This window comes from Lutzomyia longipalpis, chromosome 3 (assembly GCF_024334085.1).
Source record: "Lutzomyia longipalpis isolate SR_M1_2022 chromosome 3, ASM2433408v1".
Lineage (NCBI taxonomy): Eukaryota > Metazoa > Arthropoda > Insecta > Diptera > Psychodidae > Lutzomyia > Lutzomyia longipalpis.
In genome coordinates, this window is record NC_074709.1 from 3,931,810 (window position 1) to 3,955,442 (window position 23,633).

At 33.6% G+C, this 23,633-nt stretch overlaps 1 protein-coding gene across 10 annotated transcripts in view; it reads right to left on the minus strand.

Moving 5' to 3' along the window:
- Positions 1-8,447: 8,447 nt before the first annotated feature.
- The window catches only part of LOC129794241 (uncharacterized), a 57,851-nt gene continuing 42,665 nt past the window's right edge, over positions 8,448-23,633 (minus strand). For 9 of the 10 annotated variants that reach the window (XM_055834932.1, XM_055834935.1, XM_055834936.1 and 6 more), the window contains exons 6-10: positions 23,244-23,386; positions 13,794-14,447; positions 11,936-12,140; positions 11,710-11,837; positions 8,448-10,235 (exon numbers count right to left, since the gene is read on the minus strand). In XM_055834932.1, the coding sequence (XP_055690907.1) occupies positions 10,134-10,235; positions 11,710-11,837; positions 11,936-12,140; positions 13,794-14,447; positions 23,244-23,386 (1,232 nt within the window). In that variant the 3' untranslated portion in view covers positions 8,448-10,133. The remainder of the gene's footprint in view (positions 10,236-11,709; positions 11,838-11,935; positions 12,141-13,793; positions 14,448-23,243; positions 23,387-23,633) is intronic. The other variant, XM_055834942.1, reaches the window with a different exon arrangement.

A 23,633-nucleotide genomic window follows, 5' to 3' on the forward strand; every position in this document is an offset into this window, starting at 1 on the left:
AGATTGTTTATGTAATTCTATTATGAAACTTATACGACAATTTATTTAGAAAATCTCATGTCAAATATTTCAACAATTTATGTCAAATACCTTTGTTATCTAACATTTAATTATGTATTTATGTATTGTATACATAATATAGCTCTGCCACTAATTAAGGAGATAATGTACCAAAGTGATTTTCAAGCTCCTTAATTGTTGTGAAAGCACACAAACGTCGTTCTACTTGTGTTACATATCACAACATAAGTATTTGTATGTATTTCCACCCCCGCGGCACAGAAATGCCTTCGATGAATAAACTATTGCAACCTGCATTGCATAGCAGTCAAAGAGTTGAAAATCAATACAATGTGGAGGGAATAATTCAAGTTACACCAAAAATCAATGGCGAAGTTTAAATTAAACAAACAGAAAGTTTACCTCATTTGAATAGCGTGTTGCCACGGTGTAATTATTCAATAAGTACACGCAAATGCAAATCAAAATGGTGATTTGAAGTGGCACGGCGAAGGAACTTATAGTATTTAATGGTATCTGAGATGATTATCGAGTAATTGTAGAGTTGATGATTGAAATGGAGACAATTATGTTGGAGGCACGGAGGGTGCTGGAAAGTGCTCAATTGGCGAGACATGCTCGGAATATGGTCACTAAGGGGTGTGTGTAGCATATTGCTTGAGTGCAGTGTTCTCATTAAAATTTTCAATTTATTTTCACTTGGAAGGCAAAGTTTCACTCGACTGGCCCCGGTGAAGAGCTTTCCTTTTTTTGAAGACACTCTCTCAGCAGTGCTAATGAAAGTTACCGCGACGGGTGCAAATGTGGTCGCGAATGAGGGGGAGTTACAGCGCGGGAGGATGTTACAATGAATTGGCACACAGAGGACCCCATTCTGTGGTTGGCTGCGAGATGGTGGCGGTTTGGTGTGGAACAAAGTGGGGAAAGTTTCATCGTAACATCCCTCCTTGGTAATGTTTGCGAGTTCCGGAAAAGGAAGAAAACTTGTTCGCTGATTAATTCACTTCGTGTGCCACCCTCGAGAGAAAACAATAAAGTTGGTTTTGAAGGAACAAGACTTTCCTGTGAAAGCTGAGCTTGGGGGTGAAAATTTTCCATATCCGTTGGACTTTGGGAAGTCGCGTGAGATTCTCACGGTATTCGTGTCAGGTGAAAACTAACGCCAATGCTCGAGGATGTCTCTGTTACTGTCACCTTCGTGTCTCCAATGTTCACCCTGTGGTATTATATAGCTTACATAGGTATTTATGCATGTGCATAGGAGCATTTCGGGAAGTAGCATTGCTTGCAATAATTTAATCGAGGAGACACCTTAGAAATTATGATACGAAGAATTTTCTCTGTCATGTTAAAAGTTGTGCGAAAATTTACTCCCAATTTTTACCAAAACTAAATGCGGGAACTTCATCCACAGTCATTGACTAATGAGGTTGTCGCTAAAATTTCCTTCTACTCAGCGGAAGCTCCCGCACAGATTTACTTCCAATCCTTGCCAAAAGCTCCAAACTTTTCTTCACATCAACCTGCGGAAATTTTCGTGGCATGTCACCAAATCGCACGGGTACACGTGTGGTTGAAATTGATACCATACGGTAGTGATAGAACAAGTGGCACAGATAGAATCGATTAAGATAAACCTTCGGCTGTATTTCATCCAAAACCCCTCCCTCATACGAAAGTAAATTTCCCTCGACAAAGTTAGCTGACTTCCGACTCATTAGAAGATTAAAAGAGTAGAATTTTCAATTTTCCCCCCAGAATTCTGCTGATTTATTCTCATAAGAATATATAAACTTTAATATCCATTTAAAATGAATTAAGTAACATCGATTAGTTTAACCTGCAATACAGAATATTTTTCCTTTTAAATCCTAATTAGTATATGCAAAGTGAGAGAAAAACTCAATAAAAGTTCCAAAAGCTCCCAAGAAGTTTCTTCTCTTATTCCACGGGAAAACTTTTAAAAATAATGCATACCATTTACCACATTTACCACACATTTACAAAAGATACATTCGATAGATGAGGTTCTAAATCAATTTGTCGCGCCATGTAAAATATTTCAGAGACCAAACATTCTCTCCCCATCCAAGACAAGAAAGGGAAAAGAACGAGAAGCCTGTGGGGATTGGTATGAGAGTCAAGAAGTTGAATGGGAAATTGCTTCTTCTGGTAGCGATGCATGTACCGTGGCATTATCATAAAACACAGATTCCCATTTTAGAATTTCCACCCACCACGCCTTGTGGATTTGCATAACACTACCCTTCACGTGTCACATTTATAGGGTACTTTTCACCTCCTCAGGACCACCCACTGGCATTTTCCTGCCTGCCACGGCGTGGGAGGTGGTGTGCTGAAATCCCCGTGACCACCAGAATGCGAGAAATCTCTCAAGCATTTCGCCCAAAGAACAATTTCCATGTAAAAGGCATGAGAAAAGCTCATCCTCCTCAATCCCTCCACTCCACTCCAAACGAATTCAATACGATGGGTTGGTACTTACTCCATGCAATTTCGCGCGCAATGAAATTGAACATTTTACACACTCCACTCCATCCTATATCACCCATTTCTGTATCCACAGTGCCAGGAAAGGCAGTAAACCTCGCCCTTAAATTAGTTTTCAAATAGATGCAGTATTTTCTTCCTGTAAATACCTCCGGAGAATTCAACCATCTTGAGAGATTTTTCGCTGTTCTCACTGAATGTTTATCGAGCAATTTTCTTCATCTCTTCCAATTCAGTCGCACCTCAGTGCTCGCATGTGAATTTTGGGGAAGTTTTAAGTAAATATATTTTGCAAACACACCACCCAAATGACGAGCATTTGAGTCCTTTTACTTAAGCTCAAGAGCCAAGCTGGTACGACGATAGCAATGGGAGTTTGGAATGTATACGAATTGTGAGGAGTTCCTTTAGACATTCCCGCATTGCCCCGGGGGACTCGCACACAAGGAGGAATTGCGGTTATTCCCAAGGATGGTTTGTAGCTGTTCCAGATGTTTAGTTAACGATCCTCTTTGAATTTAAATGCGCCTTTTTGGATTACCTTCACTTCTTCTGCATTTACTATTTCACTTTAGCATGAGAACATACCATTATCGAGACATAAATTACAGCATTTTCTTTCCTAATACAGTAATGTTTCGCAGTATAAAGTTTATGGGGTTTCGTTTAAGGACTTTACAAATATTTTAGGGTTATTTCGTAATGACGGAAATTATGACTTTCAATTCTGATTTAATTCTAAAGAAGGAATGTTTAGGATGCCATATCCTTCCAGGAGCTTTTGCCAAGCATCTGTGGATTAGTTCAAACAAATTGTTTTAATTTTCCTTAGTCTTTTAAATGCTTTTGTACATCTTTTTTTACTTAATGAAAACTTTATTTTAAACTTTTTTTTTTCAATAATCTTCCATTAACAGAAAGATTTTACAATACGAGACATCACTGTAATTTTATAATATTCAATTAAACTCTATAGATTCTTATTATTATTATTTATTCAAATTTTATTAGGTGCTTTTCTCCATATCGCACCGTATAATTTTTATAGATTCTTAAATTTGTTTAGAGATATTACATAGCTTTTTATTAGATCAAGAAGCAAAGTAAAAAAATAAAAAATTGGTCTGTATTAGATATATTAAAAAAAATTATATTATACATCTTATACATAGTTTGTGGATTTCCAAACGAATTTACCTCAAAGTCGGTGAAATAGTGCGGTGATAAAATTTAAATTCTCTCCCTTTTTTGGGAAGAATAAAAGGAGGAAGTCACACTTTGCCACATTTCAGTCGAAAGCATCAATTGCATTCGTTATGTTCAAATATATTTTACCAGGGGGTGAATAACTATTGCATTCATGGAGCAGCTGTTTGTATTCATTCTTACATTCTTGCGTTCATCCATACATTTTTGCGTAGAAAAAATTTCAAATTCCCAATATATCGCATCAGGGTTATCTATCCAAAAAAACCATTTAGACTTTCCTACGGCGAATCTTTCTATCCAAAATAAAATGTCCAAAAATGAATGTCATGCATCCAAAAATTAGTATCATAATTCCGTTAAAAATGTCATAATTGCAAAATATCTCATTAAGCCATGCATGAGATCATCTCATTTACATAAGATCGCAAATCTTGCGATCTTGATTAAACTTAAACCACAATTGATAACCCCTTGTACTTTACATACATTTGCCCGTAGTGTTGGTGAAAAAGAGTTAGCGATGTTTCTCCCCCGCAAAATACCCACCCGTGTAACTTCTCACTTTCGTGACACACTGAAATGCATGCGGTGATGGTAAAATACGGAAGACGGAGGTTTTGGGGGTGGGTTTTTTGTGTGCTTCTGCAGAGTCGATATTATATATGTTAGAAAACCTTCACCACGTATCTGCAAATTGTTGCTGTGGCACATTTTCAATGTAAACAGCAAATAATCGGATTCGCCTCTTCCTTGGCTTCAATAAATCTCTTCATGTTTTGGCACATGGAAGAGAGAAGCGCTCTTATGAAGTCAATGGCATATGTAACCCCATGGGGCGAGTCTTTTTCGTCAGAACCACATTTTGCAAATTATGATTATGAGTTTTTAGCATGGATTTTCAGGCTGAGGCGTGGTCAGTTCTAAAAGTTTGCTGAATGAAAAGCTCTCTATACTTGGAAATTTGTCAATTTAATGCATAAAGAGTGAAATTGGAGTTCATTATATTTGAGTTAATTCCCGCAAAAGGAAGGGGCGGATTTAAAAGGTCTTAAAATTAATTAGAATAAAATAAATTATTTAAAAAACAATTAATTAAATAAAGAACGTATTCATTTTGGTATGAATTCTGCTCAATTTAGAAACAACGAAATTTTCTAATTATCCTATTTGCTCCAATCGGACGAGCAGTTTTTATAATATACGTTAAGAAATCTATGATATAAATATAATTAGTCAGGTAGTTATTTCAATATATATCCACAATGGTTTTCATAATAAATAATATTATAGAAAAACTTTTTCATAAAAATTTTTAAAATTTAAAAAGAAATTTCACTTTTTGATCAAACCTTTATATCTCTGCAAAGTCAACATCTCATAAAAATATATTATCATATATGTATGTATGTCTATTACAAGCAGCAATGGTCAGTCCTTTTGGTTCTTTCAATTTATAAAAAAAACCTTTCCTCTTTCTACTCGTTCCGCTTTCTTTTTTTTCAAATTTTCCAACTACTATCAATTCAAAAAATCTCGCATTGAAAATTACCTTTACCACACAAAACATGAAAAGTATGTCGAAATGGCAATAAAGCCACACACACTCTGCTGCAGCATTCATATTGAAAATCAACAATCACATATTTAATGAAGTTCATAAAAGTCAGGCAATATAATTTTTATTCGATGTGAGAATCATCTCATGGTGAAATGGAAATCGATAGATGCATAAAAAAGGAGCGAATGTGGGTGGGGAGGCGTGGAAATGTTTACGCATAACAATAGAGGCGGCACAAAGGTTATGCCCAAATGAAAAAAAAATATCATGTGATATCGAATCTGATCGTGCCCTTAATTTAGAATGGAGCTCATAATGAAATGCAAGCCATCATTTTTTGATACCCGATTTTATAGCTTCATTCTGTACACCCCCCGGTTCCACAGAAACTCTCATTTTCGCATGAGGACCTCGCAACTTCCAGCTAAATAAAATTCAATCCAAAATCATTATATGTACAAAATGTAACGCCAAGGATATCTTTTTTTTGTGTTTTCAAATAATTCGACATTAATTATTGATGCATTATTAATAATATCAAATTGGAAAAAAATCATAAAATAAAATTTTATGTAACAATTTTATTTGCAATTATTACCCTTTCCTTTTCAAGTTGTAGCATTTATTATATATTTTTTTAATTTTATTCTTTTGTGTTATATCCTTCTCATTAATTTTTTGGTGTATTTACGTAATATGAAAAAAGAAATAATGAGATATTAATAATTAGGTTAACCGGATTAACCATATTTTGACGATGGTCATATTTTAAATATTTTTAATTGCAATTAAATTTGATTTTATTGTAATTGCTCTTTTTTAAATCATACCTTTTTTTTATAAATATATACATACGAGTAAATATTAAATGAATTAAAACAAGATAAAATTAAAATGAGAATTGTCAAGTAGGGGAAGACGGGGTAATTTGGCCATTTTGGCAAAGTCATTAATGGGAATATCTCAAGTATGGTAAATGCTAGAAAATCCAGTTTTCCACAGTTTATACTCCCCATAGAGATAATCAATCGTACCAAGTTTGAGGAAAATCCGATCATTAGATTTTCTTTTATTTGATAAAAATCATTTTTTCACTTTTTCAAGTGCTTTTGGCATTTTGAATGTACGTCATTTTCGAAAAATTTTTAACACTTAAAAATTAACTTTTAAGCCATTATGGGTCATTGATCCATCATAAACACGATAGTGACATCCATTTTCCGATATCTCAAACAGATTTTCCTGTGGAAATGGTTTTATCCGGAAAATTGGAGTGGGGTAATTTGGCCACTTGAGTTTTTCCGGCACATTTTCCGACGCACATTTAAGATATTTATTGTGGTTGTGCCTTTTAATGTTTTCTTACAGATTATAAGCAAAGTAGGATAAAAAATTTTATCTAAAAAAAGAAATTTACGATAATTTGAAAAATGGCCTTTTTTAGACTTTGCCCGTTTATGGTTCAGAAAATGTTAAAGTTTGAGGCTCTGTTAAATATTTTTATCTGGCATATTACTGGAAATGAATCTTAGATAAATATCCTATCTTCCAAAAAAATAATCGAAAAAATAAAATTTTTTTATTGTCCAAAAATTTTCATGTTTAATAATTTGTGCGCCAAAGTGTCCAAATTACCCGTGCTCGGGGTAATTTGGACACTAAGCTAAGGGTCCAGGAAAATGGAAAATTCACCCATTTCTCATCGAGATAGAGAAAAGTGTTATATGGGGAAGTTTTAGGCCGGAAAATTTCCTACAAAATAGGGCTATTTGGTTTTCTTCATACTACCAAACTTGCTTGATATATCCCAAAAACCGCCAAAGTGGCCAAATTACCCCGTCCTCCCCTACTCGTCAGCTTTTGGGAAAACTTTTTTTTTATTCATTACATTTAAACCCATTTAACCCTTTCACGTCCACGTGAAACAAAGAAACATTTATCTGTCTCCTTTGGTCTATTTTACGTAAATTTAACACATTTCTAAGTTGGAAAAAAATTATATTAAGTTAAATTTGGGAGCCAGCTGATGCAATTAGAAAAAGTCTTAAAATTTTTTTTTCTAACTGCCGCTGCCTGAGCTTTAAAATCAAACTGCCGCCGCCGCCGAGTATTGGGGAAAAAATTTTTTTCAAGCCGCCGCCGCTGTTACAGTGTGCGGCTTGGGGTCCTTGTCTACATATGACCCAAAGAACGCGAAAGAGTTAACCGAATAAAAATGATTTTTTTTCTCATAATAAATTCATTCGTTAACTAACCTAATTGTCCTTATTATCTCTTTTTCTTTATATTTATAAAATTTAATAATTTTTCCTTCTATGATTTTCTATTTAACAAACCGAAAAATAGTTTTGATTTTTCCCGAATAAAACGGAAGTAAATAAAAATGAAAAATAGACCAAAACCGCAATTGATTTATACCTGCTATTTGGATTTTTTTTGTTGAATACTTCGATTGTAGGATAGGTTTCAACCATTCTGCATGAAGAGCACTTTATAGTTCTTTGGCAATGAAAAACAGCACAAGCTTATAATTCGAAGGTGGATCTGAGGAAAGGTATAGATATATGTGATGTAACATACGACTGTCAGATGAATGGAAAGAACAAGAAATGTAATGCAGAATGCATTTCTAGCAGCAGCAGCAAAGTGCATGTGCCATTATTATCCTCAAAGTGAAGAGGAATGTCGAGGTGGAGGGGAGTATGAGAAATCCTCCAAGGAGTTTCATCTACTTGGCTTCCTCATTGGGGGTGGAGGTGGAAGAGAGATGAGCAAGATGGCTATATATGGGGACTGGGGGAGAGTGGAAAGCAATTTTTCACATTTCCACTATCATCACTTTTCCCTGTATTGAAATCATTTTTCACGATTCTCTTTGTCTCTTCGCCCCCAGAGACTCCCACGCGCTCCCTCCCCTGGGATGTCAAAGGGGTGAGAAAGCTTTCGAAATTACACTGAAAATGAAAAGCGAGCTGTCTTATTTTTTTGAACTGCATTCTTCCATTTCATTTTATAGGCTTCACAGAGCTGTGGTTCTCAAGATATTTTCATAAATTAACTTTTTTTTTTGACAAGATGAACATTCTTTTCATCTGCAGCATGCATCTGGATGAAGATTAAATAACAAATAATAAAGAAAAACAACCCCTAGCTGTTCACCTGTAAGTTTATTTGATACATTCAACACCCTTCATCATATATTTTTTTTTACAATATTTCTCATTTTTTGCAAACGTTGTTTTGTATTCTTCTCGTATTTTTTTTGCCTTACATATCGAGTTTTTTTTTATTTAATATATATTCTTCCACCATAAGCGCAAAAATCATGCACAAAAACATTTTAAACAATTTATATTTTCATACCAAAATGCCTTTCCACGGTGTGGTACACGTCCCACATAGAAAGTCCCCATAAACTTAGTAATTATGCTCCTGTTTTAATTATCTCCGTCATGGGGAATTTCTTTTTCCCGTGAAAAAGCATTTTGGTGGAACTTAATCTAGGAACAGAAAAAAGTTTTTTTTTGATGAGTTTTGAGAAAATGCATCCAAAAATTGCAGATGAGCTTTTTCAGGATGATTTTTGCGTCCTCAGATGTTAAAGTTTTTTTATTTTATAATCACCCCCAAAAAGTTAATTTATCCTGCAATATTAGGGGCGCATTATCTCTCTAGCGCAAAATTCCGCATTTGACGCGGATTTTATTAATTTTTATCTCTAAAGCCATATTGGTGGTCTTCATTGTATAGAAAATTGTGCTTGAAAGACCACCAAAGGATGCAAAAAAAACATTAACAAAAAATAATCCTAAAATATGAAAATTCTTTTATAAATTTCATTATTACATTTTCTCTGTCTTATCGATAACGAGCTGTAATTTGTGACCTAATATACTTTTCTTTCGTTTTGTCAGTTAATAGAAAAAAATAAGTAAATGAAAAAATTAGTTTGTCATCAGCACCATGTTGTTATGCTCTTATATAGTTCAACTCATTTTGTTACCATTGTCGTTACCACATCAAAAAAATAAATAAATAAAAAATCTCCTTTACTGAGCGCGCATTTTCGAAAGAATAATATAAAATCCTAAAAATATTTCTTTGATAAATAAATCACGACTTTTGGTGTAAAAAAAATATTATCGATTCCTTGCTTTATTAAAACACTAATTAAATTGTAATAGTTTTTTATGGTCAATTCAAAAGAAAAAAAATTCAACACATTTTTTTAAATGGTCACAACAATCATAAATAGGATAAAGTTTTCATTTTAATAATATTTGATTGGTGTTAGAACATAATATCTTTACATTATTGGCTCATTGTTCTTTTTTCTTTATTTCATCAAAAACCAAAAAAAAATCATAAAACAAAGTTTTCAAAAATATTCTTTTCCTTTATAAATTTCTAAATCCTATTCACATTTTTTGCGCAATCTCTTAAAGCAATAACATTTCTCATTATATATTTTCTTTTCATCCCTTCCTTTGGTGTTAAAGATACAAAAATAATTGAAAAAAAGTATAAGAAAAAAGTTTACATTAAAATATATATAGTATACATAATATAAGAATACAATATCTGTTGCAATAAATATTCAACACTGTGTCTTATATTTCTAACACAAGAGCAACAAAAAAGAGACAAGAAATTGGTATTAGCCCATTAAATAAAAAATAAATAAAAAAGAAGGGTAGTAGAGGGAGGATTTTAAATAAAACAAAAAAAATATATAGAGAATATATATAATCTTTCTCTGTCAAGATAGTTGTGGGGGTGTAGACGACAAAGAGAAGAGGTTCAACAGCCACTAAATAGAGTTGTCAATTAGACACTACATCATAGATTGTCCGTTGACGTGTTGTGTGCCTGGTGGGACTCTGTAACCAGGGTAGTTGTGACTGAGGGCGTTCTTGGCAAAAAACGCAGTGTAATCCTACAAAAAAGACCAACAATAGAGTACCAACAGGCAAAGACATTGTATTGTCAAACGCTGCGTGTGCTTTTGTGTGGCCCTTTGGGGGTTATTTGCAGGAGAAAAGAATCCCACCCTCACATTGGGGAGGTACTGTATACATACATATATAGGATGACATGGCGTGCACAGATACTGCTGCTTTTCTCTGTGAGATTGTGGGTGGTTGTGTCACCCCACATACACCCACCAGGTAAAAGCAAAATGACTACTTGTGTGAAGTGCATGTTTTGGACGTTCATCACACGAAGAATGCAAAGAAAATGTGTTAAAGAGATAGATTGAATCACAGACGATTGTCAGCAAAAGCTCCTATATAAGAAACAGACAAGACCTCAAAAAAATCTTATATGCTTTTCCAGGCAAGCATGACAAGATTTGTGTAGCTCTACATACTGCAAAGGAGATTGTGCAAAATGGCTTGTGAAAGTTACATTTTGCTCTTATAGTTTGCAATGGAAAAAAAATCAAAAAATCAAAGGGGATTCTAAGACGTTCATTGGTCATCTTGCAATTCTTCTAAGAAATTTCTTTATTCTCTTCCGAGTAAGCAGATAAATGCCGTTAAACAGGTGAGAATTTATTACATAATTTTCTTCTAACTTCTGTTTTGATTTTGAAAGATTTTCCGTTTTATTTTAAATTTTAAAACAAACGGACTTATTTCCTTTAATCTGTTTGATAAGCTTTGGTGTTTAAGAAAAAATGAAAAAGCTCCAGAAGTTTAATTATGTATTTTTCAGAAGCTTTTACCCCTTAAATCATTTTATTATTTTCATAAGAAAACGTTTTAGGAAATAGTGAACTTTTTATCGTATAAGTTTGTGAAAATCTATCTCACAAATCTCTGTGTAAGTTCCCTCCCTAATTCTTTTCCTTAAGGTCATTAGGTCATATGATATCTCTTCTCTTCATCAAGATTTTTTCATTGTGTTCTAAAAATTTATTGCTACCTAGAACAATAGTTTTCAAACTATTCTTAACAATTTCTACAAAAGAGCAATCCTCATTAGTTTCACCAAAAAAAACGTCAAAATAGTTGAAAAGAACCTTTCGTGTTATTAAATAATTTTTAAAATAATTCCTAATTTTTGAGTAAGATATTTTTCACCCTATTCACCCTGGTTCATCACCACACGCAACGTTTTCAAAGCCATCACCTAAAAAAATTCTTCTTGTGTAATGGGGACAAAAATAAAGCAACAAACAACGAACAAAGAACTTTTTTCAAAGTAAAATTCCTCCTCAGATTTTGAAGTAAATTTTCAATTTTTTTCTTATTTCTGAGAAAGCTCTGTCAAAGCTCAAAAGCTCCCCAAGTAAGGGTGGCAAATGGGTGTTAGTATATAAAACGAATAAATGATGTGAAAAAGGTAAGTGTGGAGAGAAATATAGAGAACCCAGATGGGAATTCTTAAAAATTAAAAGTATTAACTTTGTTAATACGTCGTGGACGACAAGCTGGTCCAGCTGCGAGACGCAGTCTAGCTGCATTCTCTTCAGCTGCCTGCTCCTTGTACTCCTGGGGAGGCCACTTCTGGTCACCACGCATGTTGGCGCCTCCTTTTTTGGTAATAATTGTAAAGAAAATACAAAGAAAATGATTTGAAAATTTGATTTAAGAAGTTTAATAAACGAACAAAAAAATGTAAATCACCTACCTTTGAAACTGAAGACCGGAGGTTGTGATGCGTAAACTGGTGCCGGTGTCTGGGAAACGGGCAGCTCCGTACGAAGTGTTATGATACCCGGACTTGGCTGACGTACTCCTTGTGGTTGGTAGTACTGCTGCTGCTGTTGCTGCGACTCAGTTGTTGTCTTCTGATACGATGTAGTTGTCTGATAGGATTGCGTCTGGTACTGATTCTGCATAAATTGCATAAAACATTTACCAAAAAACAACTCATAGCACAAAATTCATTGCAAAATATGAAAAATTTATTTTAAAAAAATGATTGAAAAAAAAGCTTTCAACTTTTGATACGCTCAGAATTTTCTACAAAAAGCAAAAAACACGATGAGAGCACCCAATTTATCTGACTTGTTCGACCTTTTCTCCCATTTTCCTGTCTCTAAGGGACATACATGTGTGTGTGTGTGTGTCAGAGCTCAAATGCGGGAAAATGCCATAATTGCGATTGGGATCCCATTGAATTGTCCCAAGCAAAAGAGCATAATGCCACAAGAGTTACCAAAGTGATGCTTTTCTATTGCTATCAATGGCTCCTTTTGATGATGCTCTATGATAAATTTTAATGATGTATGCAACAAGTTTTGCGTAGATTTACAAAACAGCGAAAAACAAATTTTATACACGGAAAATATCAAGCTAAAATACTCAAGAGAGCGAAAAGGGAAGTCGAAAGACTCATTAAGTAATGAGATTTTGTTGAATATATAAATATATAAATAGATTCTGTCACTACGACTTGGTTGAAAGTGAGAAGATATAGAAGAATAAAAGTGAGAGATTTATTCTTCTTGCGAAGTCAATTGCAGTAAAATTGATTACCAAACAAAATTAATTTAAACAGATTTATTTTGCTAAATAGTTTTCTAAAGTTGTAAATTCAATTTTCAGAAATTTCATCATTTGCTTTTAACAAATTCCATTTTATTAAAATCTTATGAAGCATTTATGCTGAAATATGCATTAAGCTCATTTTCATTTTAAGCAAGTTTGTATTTTAGCAAGAAATGTTTCATAAAGTGTTAAATATAGTGTGGGAAAAGCTAATATATACCTAATGGGAAATTAATGAGAAAATTCTAAATATAAATTTGTTTATTAAATAAATCGTTTTCATATTACTTGAAAAAAAAATTCGAAAAATTTTCATTTTATGATATTTTTTTTAGAGTTTTAAAGGACACCTTAATAAAAAATCGTCTCAAGCAAGAGGTGAATTTTAATTCAGCATAAACTACATATATCAATTGTTTTTTTACCTAAAGAAGCCGATGATGCTATAATAAACTCTATGTAACTGCTATATAAACTCAATAAAATAATTAAATGATTTTCTTTCAACAAATTAAAATTTAAAACACTAAAATATGCACTGAATGCCTATTTACATAAATGATGAATTAAAACAGGGAAATAATGTTCCCTTCCCCCCAATTTTTTTATATCAAAAGCTATATTTGAAGGAATATTTAATTTAATCGTTCATCCCATTATATGTTTTGCCGCATGTCAAGAGAAAATCCCTCATGATTGATATGCAAAAATGCCAGTGATCCCAAGCGGTTAATCATGAAATGAGGTCTCTTTCGCATGCATAAATTGGTGATTATTATGAAAAATCACCATGACATGTCTTGCAATTAACATAATGCAAACAATAAAAGTCAACACTCTATTTTCATCGCGCGTCTACAACTCTGTCGCCACACATGCGAATAAATGCAAAAGATGCTCTTCCGGAGGCTCTTTGATTGGCATTAAGCCAAAGAAGCTCTCCATCTTTTTATTGTTTGCTGGTGTGCCTCATCGTGAGAAATTCCCGAACGTACCTGATAGGAATCCGCTTCGAAGGGTGGTGGTGCTTCGTAGCTTTGCCCAAGGGGGCTCTGCTGCGTGTAGCCTGATCGCGTGGGTGTGACCGCTTTTACGGGAGCCCAGCCACGTGGGGTGGGTGAAAAACTGCCGCCTGGGGAGAGGGTAGAAGCTGATGGATCAGGAGAGGATAGTTGGGCAATTGGGGGAGATAGAGGGGCAGCACTGGGTTGGGAAGCACCGCGTTGCCAAACTGGCGGTTGCTGTTGCTGCTGCTGCCAAGCTGGAGATTGCTGTGGCTGCGGCTGCTGTCCTAGGGCAATACCACCTGAAAAGGCTGCGGTACTGGGGGATGAACCACGAGCAACCGTGGGACGATTGAGGAAGGATGGAGCGGGATTTGTGAATTGGCGCGCTGGCTGCGGTGATTGCTGCACCGGTGCCTTAGGGTATTGGGCTTGGGTGTAGGATTGTGGCTGCGTATAGGATTGCGGCTGCGTATACGATTGCGGCTCTACGTACGACTGCGGCTGCGCATATGATTGCGGCTGGCCGTAGGATTGTGGCTGGCCGTACGATTGTGGCTGCGTATAAGATTGTGACTGCGGATAATTTTGTGATGCACCTACCGTTGGTGAATGTGCAGGCTGACCACTATACACCGCACCGTCCTGCAATTTAATGAGGAAGTGCCGTGAGTGAGAATAGCATGCAATGTGCTCGCATAAAATATGCGGTGATTCAATAGAACAAAGAATTTATATAATAAACCCCTCAAACAGACAAAATCTTTCCACCATGTAAAATTTTTATAATGATTTCACAGGAAAAACGGTGAAAATTGTGAAACTTATTTTGTACTATTTTTTTTCATTCAAAATCCATTAAAAGTCCTCCATGCAAAATGATTTAAAAAAAAACTCCATACCGAAAAAATGTCCAATTTAATGAATGGAAAATGCATTTAGAGTTGTGGAAAAAAAAAATAAAAAAAACAATGAATGACAAGTTCGTCGTTCATGAAACAGAAAAATAATGGATGAAAATATTTTAATTCTCATTTGGAATGTTTCGATGGAGTTATGTGAAATGCACTGTGAAATCCACTATTATTTTGGTCATGACTATTAATTTATTCATATGGAATAACCCTCCCAGATACGAAATAATAAATTTTATCCAAAACGAATATTTTATGGTATTAGAATTTAATGTTACAGAGAATGTTTTTTTGCTTTAAAATACCTAACAATTTTTTTCTAATGAAAATTTATTAAGAGAAGATCTAATATAATTTATTTTATAATTTTTCATTTTTTTAAATACCTATACCTAAATTTTCTATAAAAATTATGCATCTCCATAATTACGTAAATATTTGTAATTTTTATTATTGTTTCGATGAAATTCACAGTCAAATAGACCCCTTATAGGTATAAAAATATTTATTCTATAAAGGTATAATATTTTAAAGTATTGTTTATTATAACAATATACAAATATTTCATTTTATTTTTTTAAATAACATTCGTAAACATATCCGATGTAAGCTTCAATTCGATATAAAAAATATTTCTTTTTTTTATCATTCCCTTTATGATGATGTAAAACAAATATATAATAAACATAGAGGGTATGTTGTAAGTACATATATAATTCGATGAATTAAATTTAAAATGATTTTTAACAATCATTGCATTGCATCTCCATGAGTTTTTATTGAGTTGTAATTTTTATCATTTATATTTATTTTATTATCATCTTTTTGCACAAATTTTATTGTTATAAAACTTTTTTTTTATTTAATTTAATTATTCCGCAGTATAATCTTCAAAACCAGGTTAATGTTCTAGTAGGTTTTCCCTATTCTATATGTACATAAAAAGGATGTATTTTAATTTTCCGTACATGTGACTCGAATCCCTAAAATAACACAGTTTTTCTCCCCATCATTTGTAAATTTCCCTATTTCCAACGTGTGGTGAAAACATACACACCCACAGATACTTCCTAGCTCCATGGAATAATCATATAATAATCAAAGGAAAGTATAGAGAAGATTCTTCCGCAAGGGGCCACACTTTACGTATATACTATATAAAATGAGTTTGTTGAAGAGAATGGGAATTAGGAGGACTCCATCGTTATCGTGTTGAAATAATAATTAGGCGTCTCATTAAATTAAATTGTATGAATGTTGTGTAATTCCCTGGCTCTGCGTGGAACCCACGGAAAACTCCTAGCTGGGGGTTTATGTGTATAATGCTACTGTGAAGCCAAAATAGGAAATATGCCACTAATTTTGTAACATTTTCCATATCTCCCCGTGCACCGCCTTTCCCGCCCAAGGAAGCGCCCAAGGATGCCGCGTTACTACCGAGTAATCTCTCAAAATTAACAGTAATGGCAGGCAAAAGGTGGGTCACCCCCGACCCCTGATTCTATGATATACCTTGCCTACACTACCCTTCCTCCTACAGGTGAATGTTAGCATAAACTCCTCACTCAAACTTTGTCACACACACAAGAAAATTTTCGGAACTTTATGCTAAAATCATCAATATGAAGGTAATTCTGAAAAGTTCCTTTCCTGCTAAAAGCTCGTGGAAAAGTAAATTATTTCTGTGTAATTGTCAATCATTTTCTTTAATGGAATATTCAGTTTTGTACGTTCTTTGAGTGATTTCTTGAGAAGTACTCTCTGCTTGTTAATTTCAAGAAAAGTTTTTCCTTCTTTTAAACGAAATAAAATTGAGAAAATTGCAAAAAGGAAAAAGAATTTGAAATTAATTTAAAAATGAAAAAAATTTAAGTAGAATTGTGGGAGACTTCCTGTTAGACCTACATACTTAATACAACCAATGTATTATTAGACTGATACCTATAAATATGTACTGTGTACACATACATGTACGTACATAATAAGCATATCAAGTTTTCATGTTGGAAAAGTTAATTTCCAATAATGCAGTGGACCCCCACCCCATTTGACCTTTCAACCTTCTTCCAATATTTTGGGGCATGTTGTTTTAGACGTGAAATCCCACCTCTCTTAATTATGTTTCCAAAGATTACAGTCAGTCTTTGCGATACCATCTCTTCTCTGCTTGTTTGCTGTGAAATTATGACGTTTATTGCCAAAATTAATTTTCAATTTCATTTAATCACATCGTCCCCCCACGCCAATCTTTTGCTAGCACGCGAATTTCAAATATTTAGGGAGGCTATATGTACAGTACATAGCTAATGCACAGGAGTCTTGGGAAAAATTGATGTTTATATATTTACGCTTTTTAATTTTCCAATTTGCGAAAATAAACTTTCCCCGAAGGCATAAAGTTCGTTCACAAAACTTTTCACTCAAGAGAATTATTTTTAATGCACATCACGCTTTGTTGGTGGAATAAAATTCAAAATTATACCTTTTCAGAGCTTTTACCCCATGTAACATTTTGTGACCACCAGAGAGCTGATTTGGTCACACAACGTTCTGCCGACGTAACCTTTACGTCGCCTTGTTACCAACCGATATGGTAGCGGCTGCGACGTCGCTGTTACGAAACCTTTACGTCACAAAAATTACCATGAAAACATTTTTGTGCAAATTGTACAAAATTTTCACATTTCTAATGCAATTTTTCTTGTAAATATCATAAAATGAGAAAATATGAATTACCAATACAAATTATCCTCAAAAATACTTCAATAATTTAGTTTTTTATCAAAATAGAACATTTGGTCATTTTTGCGACTAATTTGGTAATCTTGTGACGTCGTGAACAAATGGTAGGCATAACGTCGCAATATGGTCGCGCGCAACGTCGCCGTGACCACACTCTCAATGACCTATTGTTACCTTGCAAAAACTGACTAAATATTTAATTATTTCATCAAATAACCTGCTAGATATTCATTTTATAGAAGAGCAAGGATAATTCAATGCATTGGTTGGCATAAAAATGATAAATTATGCTAAAAATAATGAAGCATACCCCATGGTAACATTTGTGACCAATTTGGTAATCTCGCGACCTCATGAATGCATGGTAACCGAATGGTCATATTGCGACGTAACCGCGACCACACTCGCAATGGAAGATTGTTACCTTCCCAAAATAGCCCAAATATTTAATTATTTAATCAAATTACTTGCTCTATCTTCATTTTATGGGAGAGCAAGGATATTTTAGTGGATTCGTGGGCGTAAATACAGCTAAAAATGCATAAAATTATAAGATGTATTCGTTGGTAATTTTCGCGACCAATTTAGTAATTTTGCGACGTCACGTTATTACGTAGCGGTTACCTCGCGGCAACGTCCCCAAAAATGTAAACAATGGGAAGCTTCACATAAATACGGAATTTCCCAGCGAATTTTCTTCTAGCTGTGGACAAATATGAGGTAGCATAGAATCCAGAGTATCTGGATCAATGTTTCATGGCATTACATGGCATGCATTGCTGGAAATTAGCAAGAAAATAGATCAATTTCTTCTTCTGAAGGCAGAAATTGAAAATCTTTGACATGAAATGTCACCGAGTTTTCTCATTGCACCCAGCAAAAGAACTTTCGCCGACATTGTCTGCGGAATTTCAGGACAATGTATTGGACAAATCTAATAATTATTATTAAAAATTTTAAAATATATTTTTAATAGCTTTTTAAAGAAAAAAATACTTAAAAATCATTATAAGTGAAAATAAATATTTAAAAAAAAATAATTTGGCTCGAAACAAAAATAATAAATGAACTCGATTTTATTTCACAAAATTGTATTAAATTACAAAAAATATATATAATAAAATATATAATAAAAATCCAGAAAAAAATATTCTTAGATTATGGTGCATTTTAGTAGAAAAATTTTTAAATTTTCCGAATCTTTTACTGATAGTTTCAATTTTAAAATCATCTTTTCTAATATTCCATAAGAAACGAAACGCTATTTAAAGGTGATTTATATGTTTTCAATCTGTGAGTGTACTTCTTTTCTATAGTATTTACTAGTCAACCCGAGCCCCCAATCATGTGTGAGCAAACTCCATTTTAAGCAATAAAAGGGGGCGTATATTAGTAGGGGGGATGAATAATACGGTACCCCGAAAAATTTTTAAAATAAAAAATTCCCGTTATCTGACCCTTCAACAGGTAGAAAATGGGAAAAAATCAATGTTTCCGTGGGGGCGCTATAATGGGGGGTTGGGGCGGAATCCCATATAGCGCTTGCAACTCGTATTGACCCCCTCTACCCCCATACTAAATTTCATCAAGATCGGCCCAGCCGTTTCGGAGGAGTTCATGTGCCACAGACAGACAAACATTTCAGCTTTATATATTAAGATTCGCTATTTAAAGGTTTCGCTTTTTTGAAATGTTAATTTTGTTTATTTAATACAATTTTTTTTTTAAATATTAATATTAATTTTGTATTAATAGCTTAAGATAAGTTTGGAAAAATGTAGGTAATAAAAGCAAAAGTGACGGAAAGTTTGGTCAAATTATGATTAAATTTAGTCAAAATGACGGTAAAGAGATATTAAATGACGGTAATTTCTTTAACAGTTAAGGCGTAACCAAATTTTGTTTTTAAATTATCATTGGAAATTGTCAAACACTCAAGAAAATCGTTCTCATTTCCCGGAAAAGCGCTGGGAAATACATGAATTTTCCCGTTTTATTGGTGTAAAACATTTTGATTTTTTTTCTTAATTTCTAGCTTTTCTAGTAAATTCCTTTCTATGTAAAATGAAAGCACTTTGAAAGCTTAACATTATATATTTAATCCATTTTCCTACGAAGAAACTCGCGAGATTCCGGAAGTGAACTTTTCTTTCGCTTCCCATTTCTCCAATATTCCACGTAACCAATTTTTATTTTCAAAAAAAAAAAAAAAAGAATTCCTTTCCAAACATAAGTGGAATCAATTGTCCATCTTTTGCCAAATATAATCACTCTTATCTGTGATTCTTTCGAAGAAAAGAATAGCACAGCTTCTGTGTACCACCAATTTTTGTTCAAAATAACCGAAACGTTTACCAAATATAAGGTGAAATTCACCATTCAGACAGAAGATTTCTTAAGATTTCTCAAGAAAAACTTAAGATTTCTTAAGAAAACTTAAGATTTTTTAAAGAAAAGTTAAGAAAACTAAAGATTTTTAAAGAAAAAAGTTAATATTTCTTAAGTCAGACTGAATTTTAAGCTAAATGTAATATTTTTTGATGATTTTTAAGATTTTCGATGTCTTAAGACCATCAAGAGCATTTTTTTTAACTTAAGAAATAGAAAATTGTATTTATCAATTTAAAACAAAGAAAATGCATTTATGAGTGTACAAAATGCGAAAATTCGCTTTAATCAAATCATCATGCACTGATGACAATCTTAAGATTGTTTAAGCATTCTTAATACTTGCTTAAAGGGCACTGAATGATTCTGAAGAATTTTCCGGGGGTGTTTTGAGGAAAATCACTCTGGAAATTATTTTGGGAAAATTATTATAATTTTTAGCCGTGCTTTTGAGTGTCAGTTTGTTCTATTCTTTATCCGGAAAAAGTTATAAAAATGAAAGAAAAACAGCTTACTACACTTGAATTTGTCTTGAAAAGTAACATTTTAGCTGTGATTCTTTCTTCAAAAAAACACAGCTTCTTTGTACACTTAAAATGCATTTTCTTTGTTTTAAATTGATAAATACAATTTTATAATTCTTAAGTTTAAAAAAAATGCTCTTGATGGTCTTAAGACATCGAAAATCTTAAAAATCATCAAAAAATATTACATTTAGCCTAAAATTCAGTCTGACTTAAGAAATCTTAAATTTTTCTTAAGAAAACTTAAGAAATCTTGAGATCTTAAGACTGTCTGAATGGTGAATTTCACCCATAATCAAAAAATTGACCATTTTGCCAAAACTAAAAACTCCAACAAAAAGAATTATTCATATTAACGACTAAAATCTCAATATAAAACTTCTGCTTTTTTTTTATTTTTCATAATAATTAATTTTGGCCAAATTATTGTTTATAAGACAAAAAATATGATTTTTCTAAAATAATTAATTTATTATATGAACAATATAGCTGAAAATGGAGTAATGTTGGAAATGTCCAACAAAAGTCGTAGGATTTTGCGACGATGGAAGTTTATTTTTTTGGGTGTCATGGCGACGGCTTTTGGCGGCGGTTATTTTGGCGGGAATTCAAATATTTCAATGCAAACTTTAACAAATTATTTCTCAATTTATATAATATATTGAGCAATATTTTAAAGCTTTTCCACCTTAGAATATATAAATCTAATTTTAGAAAAATAAAAAAAAATTAATCAAGAAAATTCAATTTTTAATGGCAATAAAATAATTAAAAATTATCATTTTTTAATAAAGGAGCATTATTAAATGAATCTACATCATTTTTCACGACGGTAGTTAAATTGGCATATATTTTTTGGGTGTGATGACTTCCCAAAAAATGCATATAAAAATAAATAATATACGCGATGGTCGCCATGAAATTATTCCGTATGGATATTTGTTGTAATAACTCATGGCGCCATCACCATGGCATTGGTATAAATAAAGAAAAAGAAAGAGAAAATATAGAAATGTTGAATGTTCAAGAGAAAAACAGAGACAGACAGTGCGAAAAATTGCGACGTAACCGCAACGTAATGGCAACGTCATCGCTACTTGACGACGTAACAACGAGGTAACCGCGACGTCGCGGTTACGTATGTGGTCACATGCCTGGTCGCAGCGACGAAACTGCGACCTTGTTGTTACGTCGCCATGACGTCGAAAAATTCCCCATTTACGTTGCCATTACGTCGCGGCGAGGTGCGATGTTACTTGTGGCGTGACGTTGCCGCGACCTGAAATTACGTCGCCGCGACCAAAAAATGTTACATGGGACACGTCATGAAAGTATTTTTAGTAATATTATAACAAGGCAATTTTTAAAATTTCTCCAGAACCTCATTAAAAGCACAAATTATAGGAAATTGAGAATTTTTATCCCACTTTTTTTGTTATATTTTTTACTATTTGAAAATAAACAAAAGTGAAAGCTTCTTATTTTGGCTAAAAAAAAAAAGCTCTGCAATGGGAAAATATATAATGGTTAAAAATTGTCGCATTATGGGGTGGTTTCTTGGAGAATTCAGAGAACTTTTCATTCCTTGTTTCCTGTTTTTCTTCACCTACTTTGTGGGACAAAGTCGAGGAAAAAACCAGCATCCCCCAGTTTGTGAATGAAATTAAATTTTCGCATTTTTTTTTCCACACTATATAGAGCACAGGGGTGTATTTATTAGATGGAAAATCCCATTTATTACACCGAGAGAGTAAGTATACGCAATTGTGTGCGAAGAAATAGCAGGAAAACTAAACTGAACTTTATAAGGAAAAACTCTTCAATTTTCCTTTGAAATTTTAAACATTTTTTTTGCATAATTCAATAAAAAAGAAATGCTTCTTTATAATTTCATTCACAAAATCACGGATTTATCTTCACTTCCGGGTAAGTTCCTATTTTCTTGAACAAAATTGTCATAATTTCTCTTCTCGCAACACAACTCTTGCATTACATATTTACATTTTAATTAAAAGAAAATATAATTTAAGTCACTAAGGGGTGTAAAAACACTGATTCATGAATTCCAAAAGCACCTTTTGTCGCTTTCTGCACGAAGAATGCTAAAATTGTTTCCCTTTTTCACTGTACTGTCCAAACAACGATTCACCACAGAATATACCGATACCGCAGAATCTCCTGCTCTATGCTTACCTTAAAAAAAGAACTTCACCGTGAGAATTCTACTGAATTACAGCACAACCGCCCTCCTCGAACCAAGAACTTATCTTTCCGTATTATACATTTTCCTTGCTTTAAAACCTCTTCCACTGAACACGTATTGAGGTATTTTTCTGCACGTGGTCCTCAATGCCGTGGCAAATCAAATTTATCTTGCACGGAAATATTCTATAATTAAAACAAGTGTAGGTGGAGATGAATTTTCATTTTTTTTTGCCTCCGCACTGACTGACATTCTTTCTTCAATGTCTGTGAGAGATTATTTTTTAAAGAGAAGCAAAAATGTGACTTTCAGCTTGGTAACCTCCGTTCTTTGATACTACAAATAATAATTTTGGTTAAGAATTGTCTTTTCTAGAAGACTTTCAAATCTGAATTAATGAAATTAAATAAAATTAGTTTCTTACTAAAATTCTCAACCTTATTTTGGAAAGATTGAATGCAAATTTCCTTAAGAGCTTTGCTCAATAAAGTGGACCTGTTTTAAAAATCCTCAGTTTGTCTTTGTAATCCACGGAATCTCATTTTTCCCGTGGAAAGTGCGTAGAACCCAACATCTGTTTCGCATAATTTTCCCCACAATAGATTGGAGGAAAAATACATGATGAGTGAGGGTGGGAGCACCCTCTTTTTGGGAGCTATACACAACTCACCTGGTAGGGTGTGGCGGTCGGTGCTGGGGCAGAAGCGGAAGCCTGATACTGCTGCTGTGGCTGCTGATTGTTGACCTGGAGCGGGACCTGTGAAGGGTGGACGGAGACGTCGGAAGGGGGTGGCCAGGCAACTCGTCTCAACCCTGCAATAGACATAGATTCACATCATTAAGCCATGGCTAACCCATTGAGACCACCGGAAAATGGTTTCAGCAAATTTCGTGCACAAAAATCGCAATTTCCCCGCACAAAACTATTCATGCAATTCAAATTTAGGGTGCGGTCGCCGCAAAAGCTATGTATATTCATATATAACTGTATCAGGGGTGAGAGATTGAAAATTATTTTCACATTCATATAGATACATAAATGAGAGGACGATTTGAATAG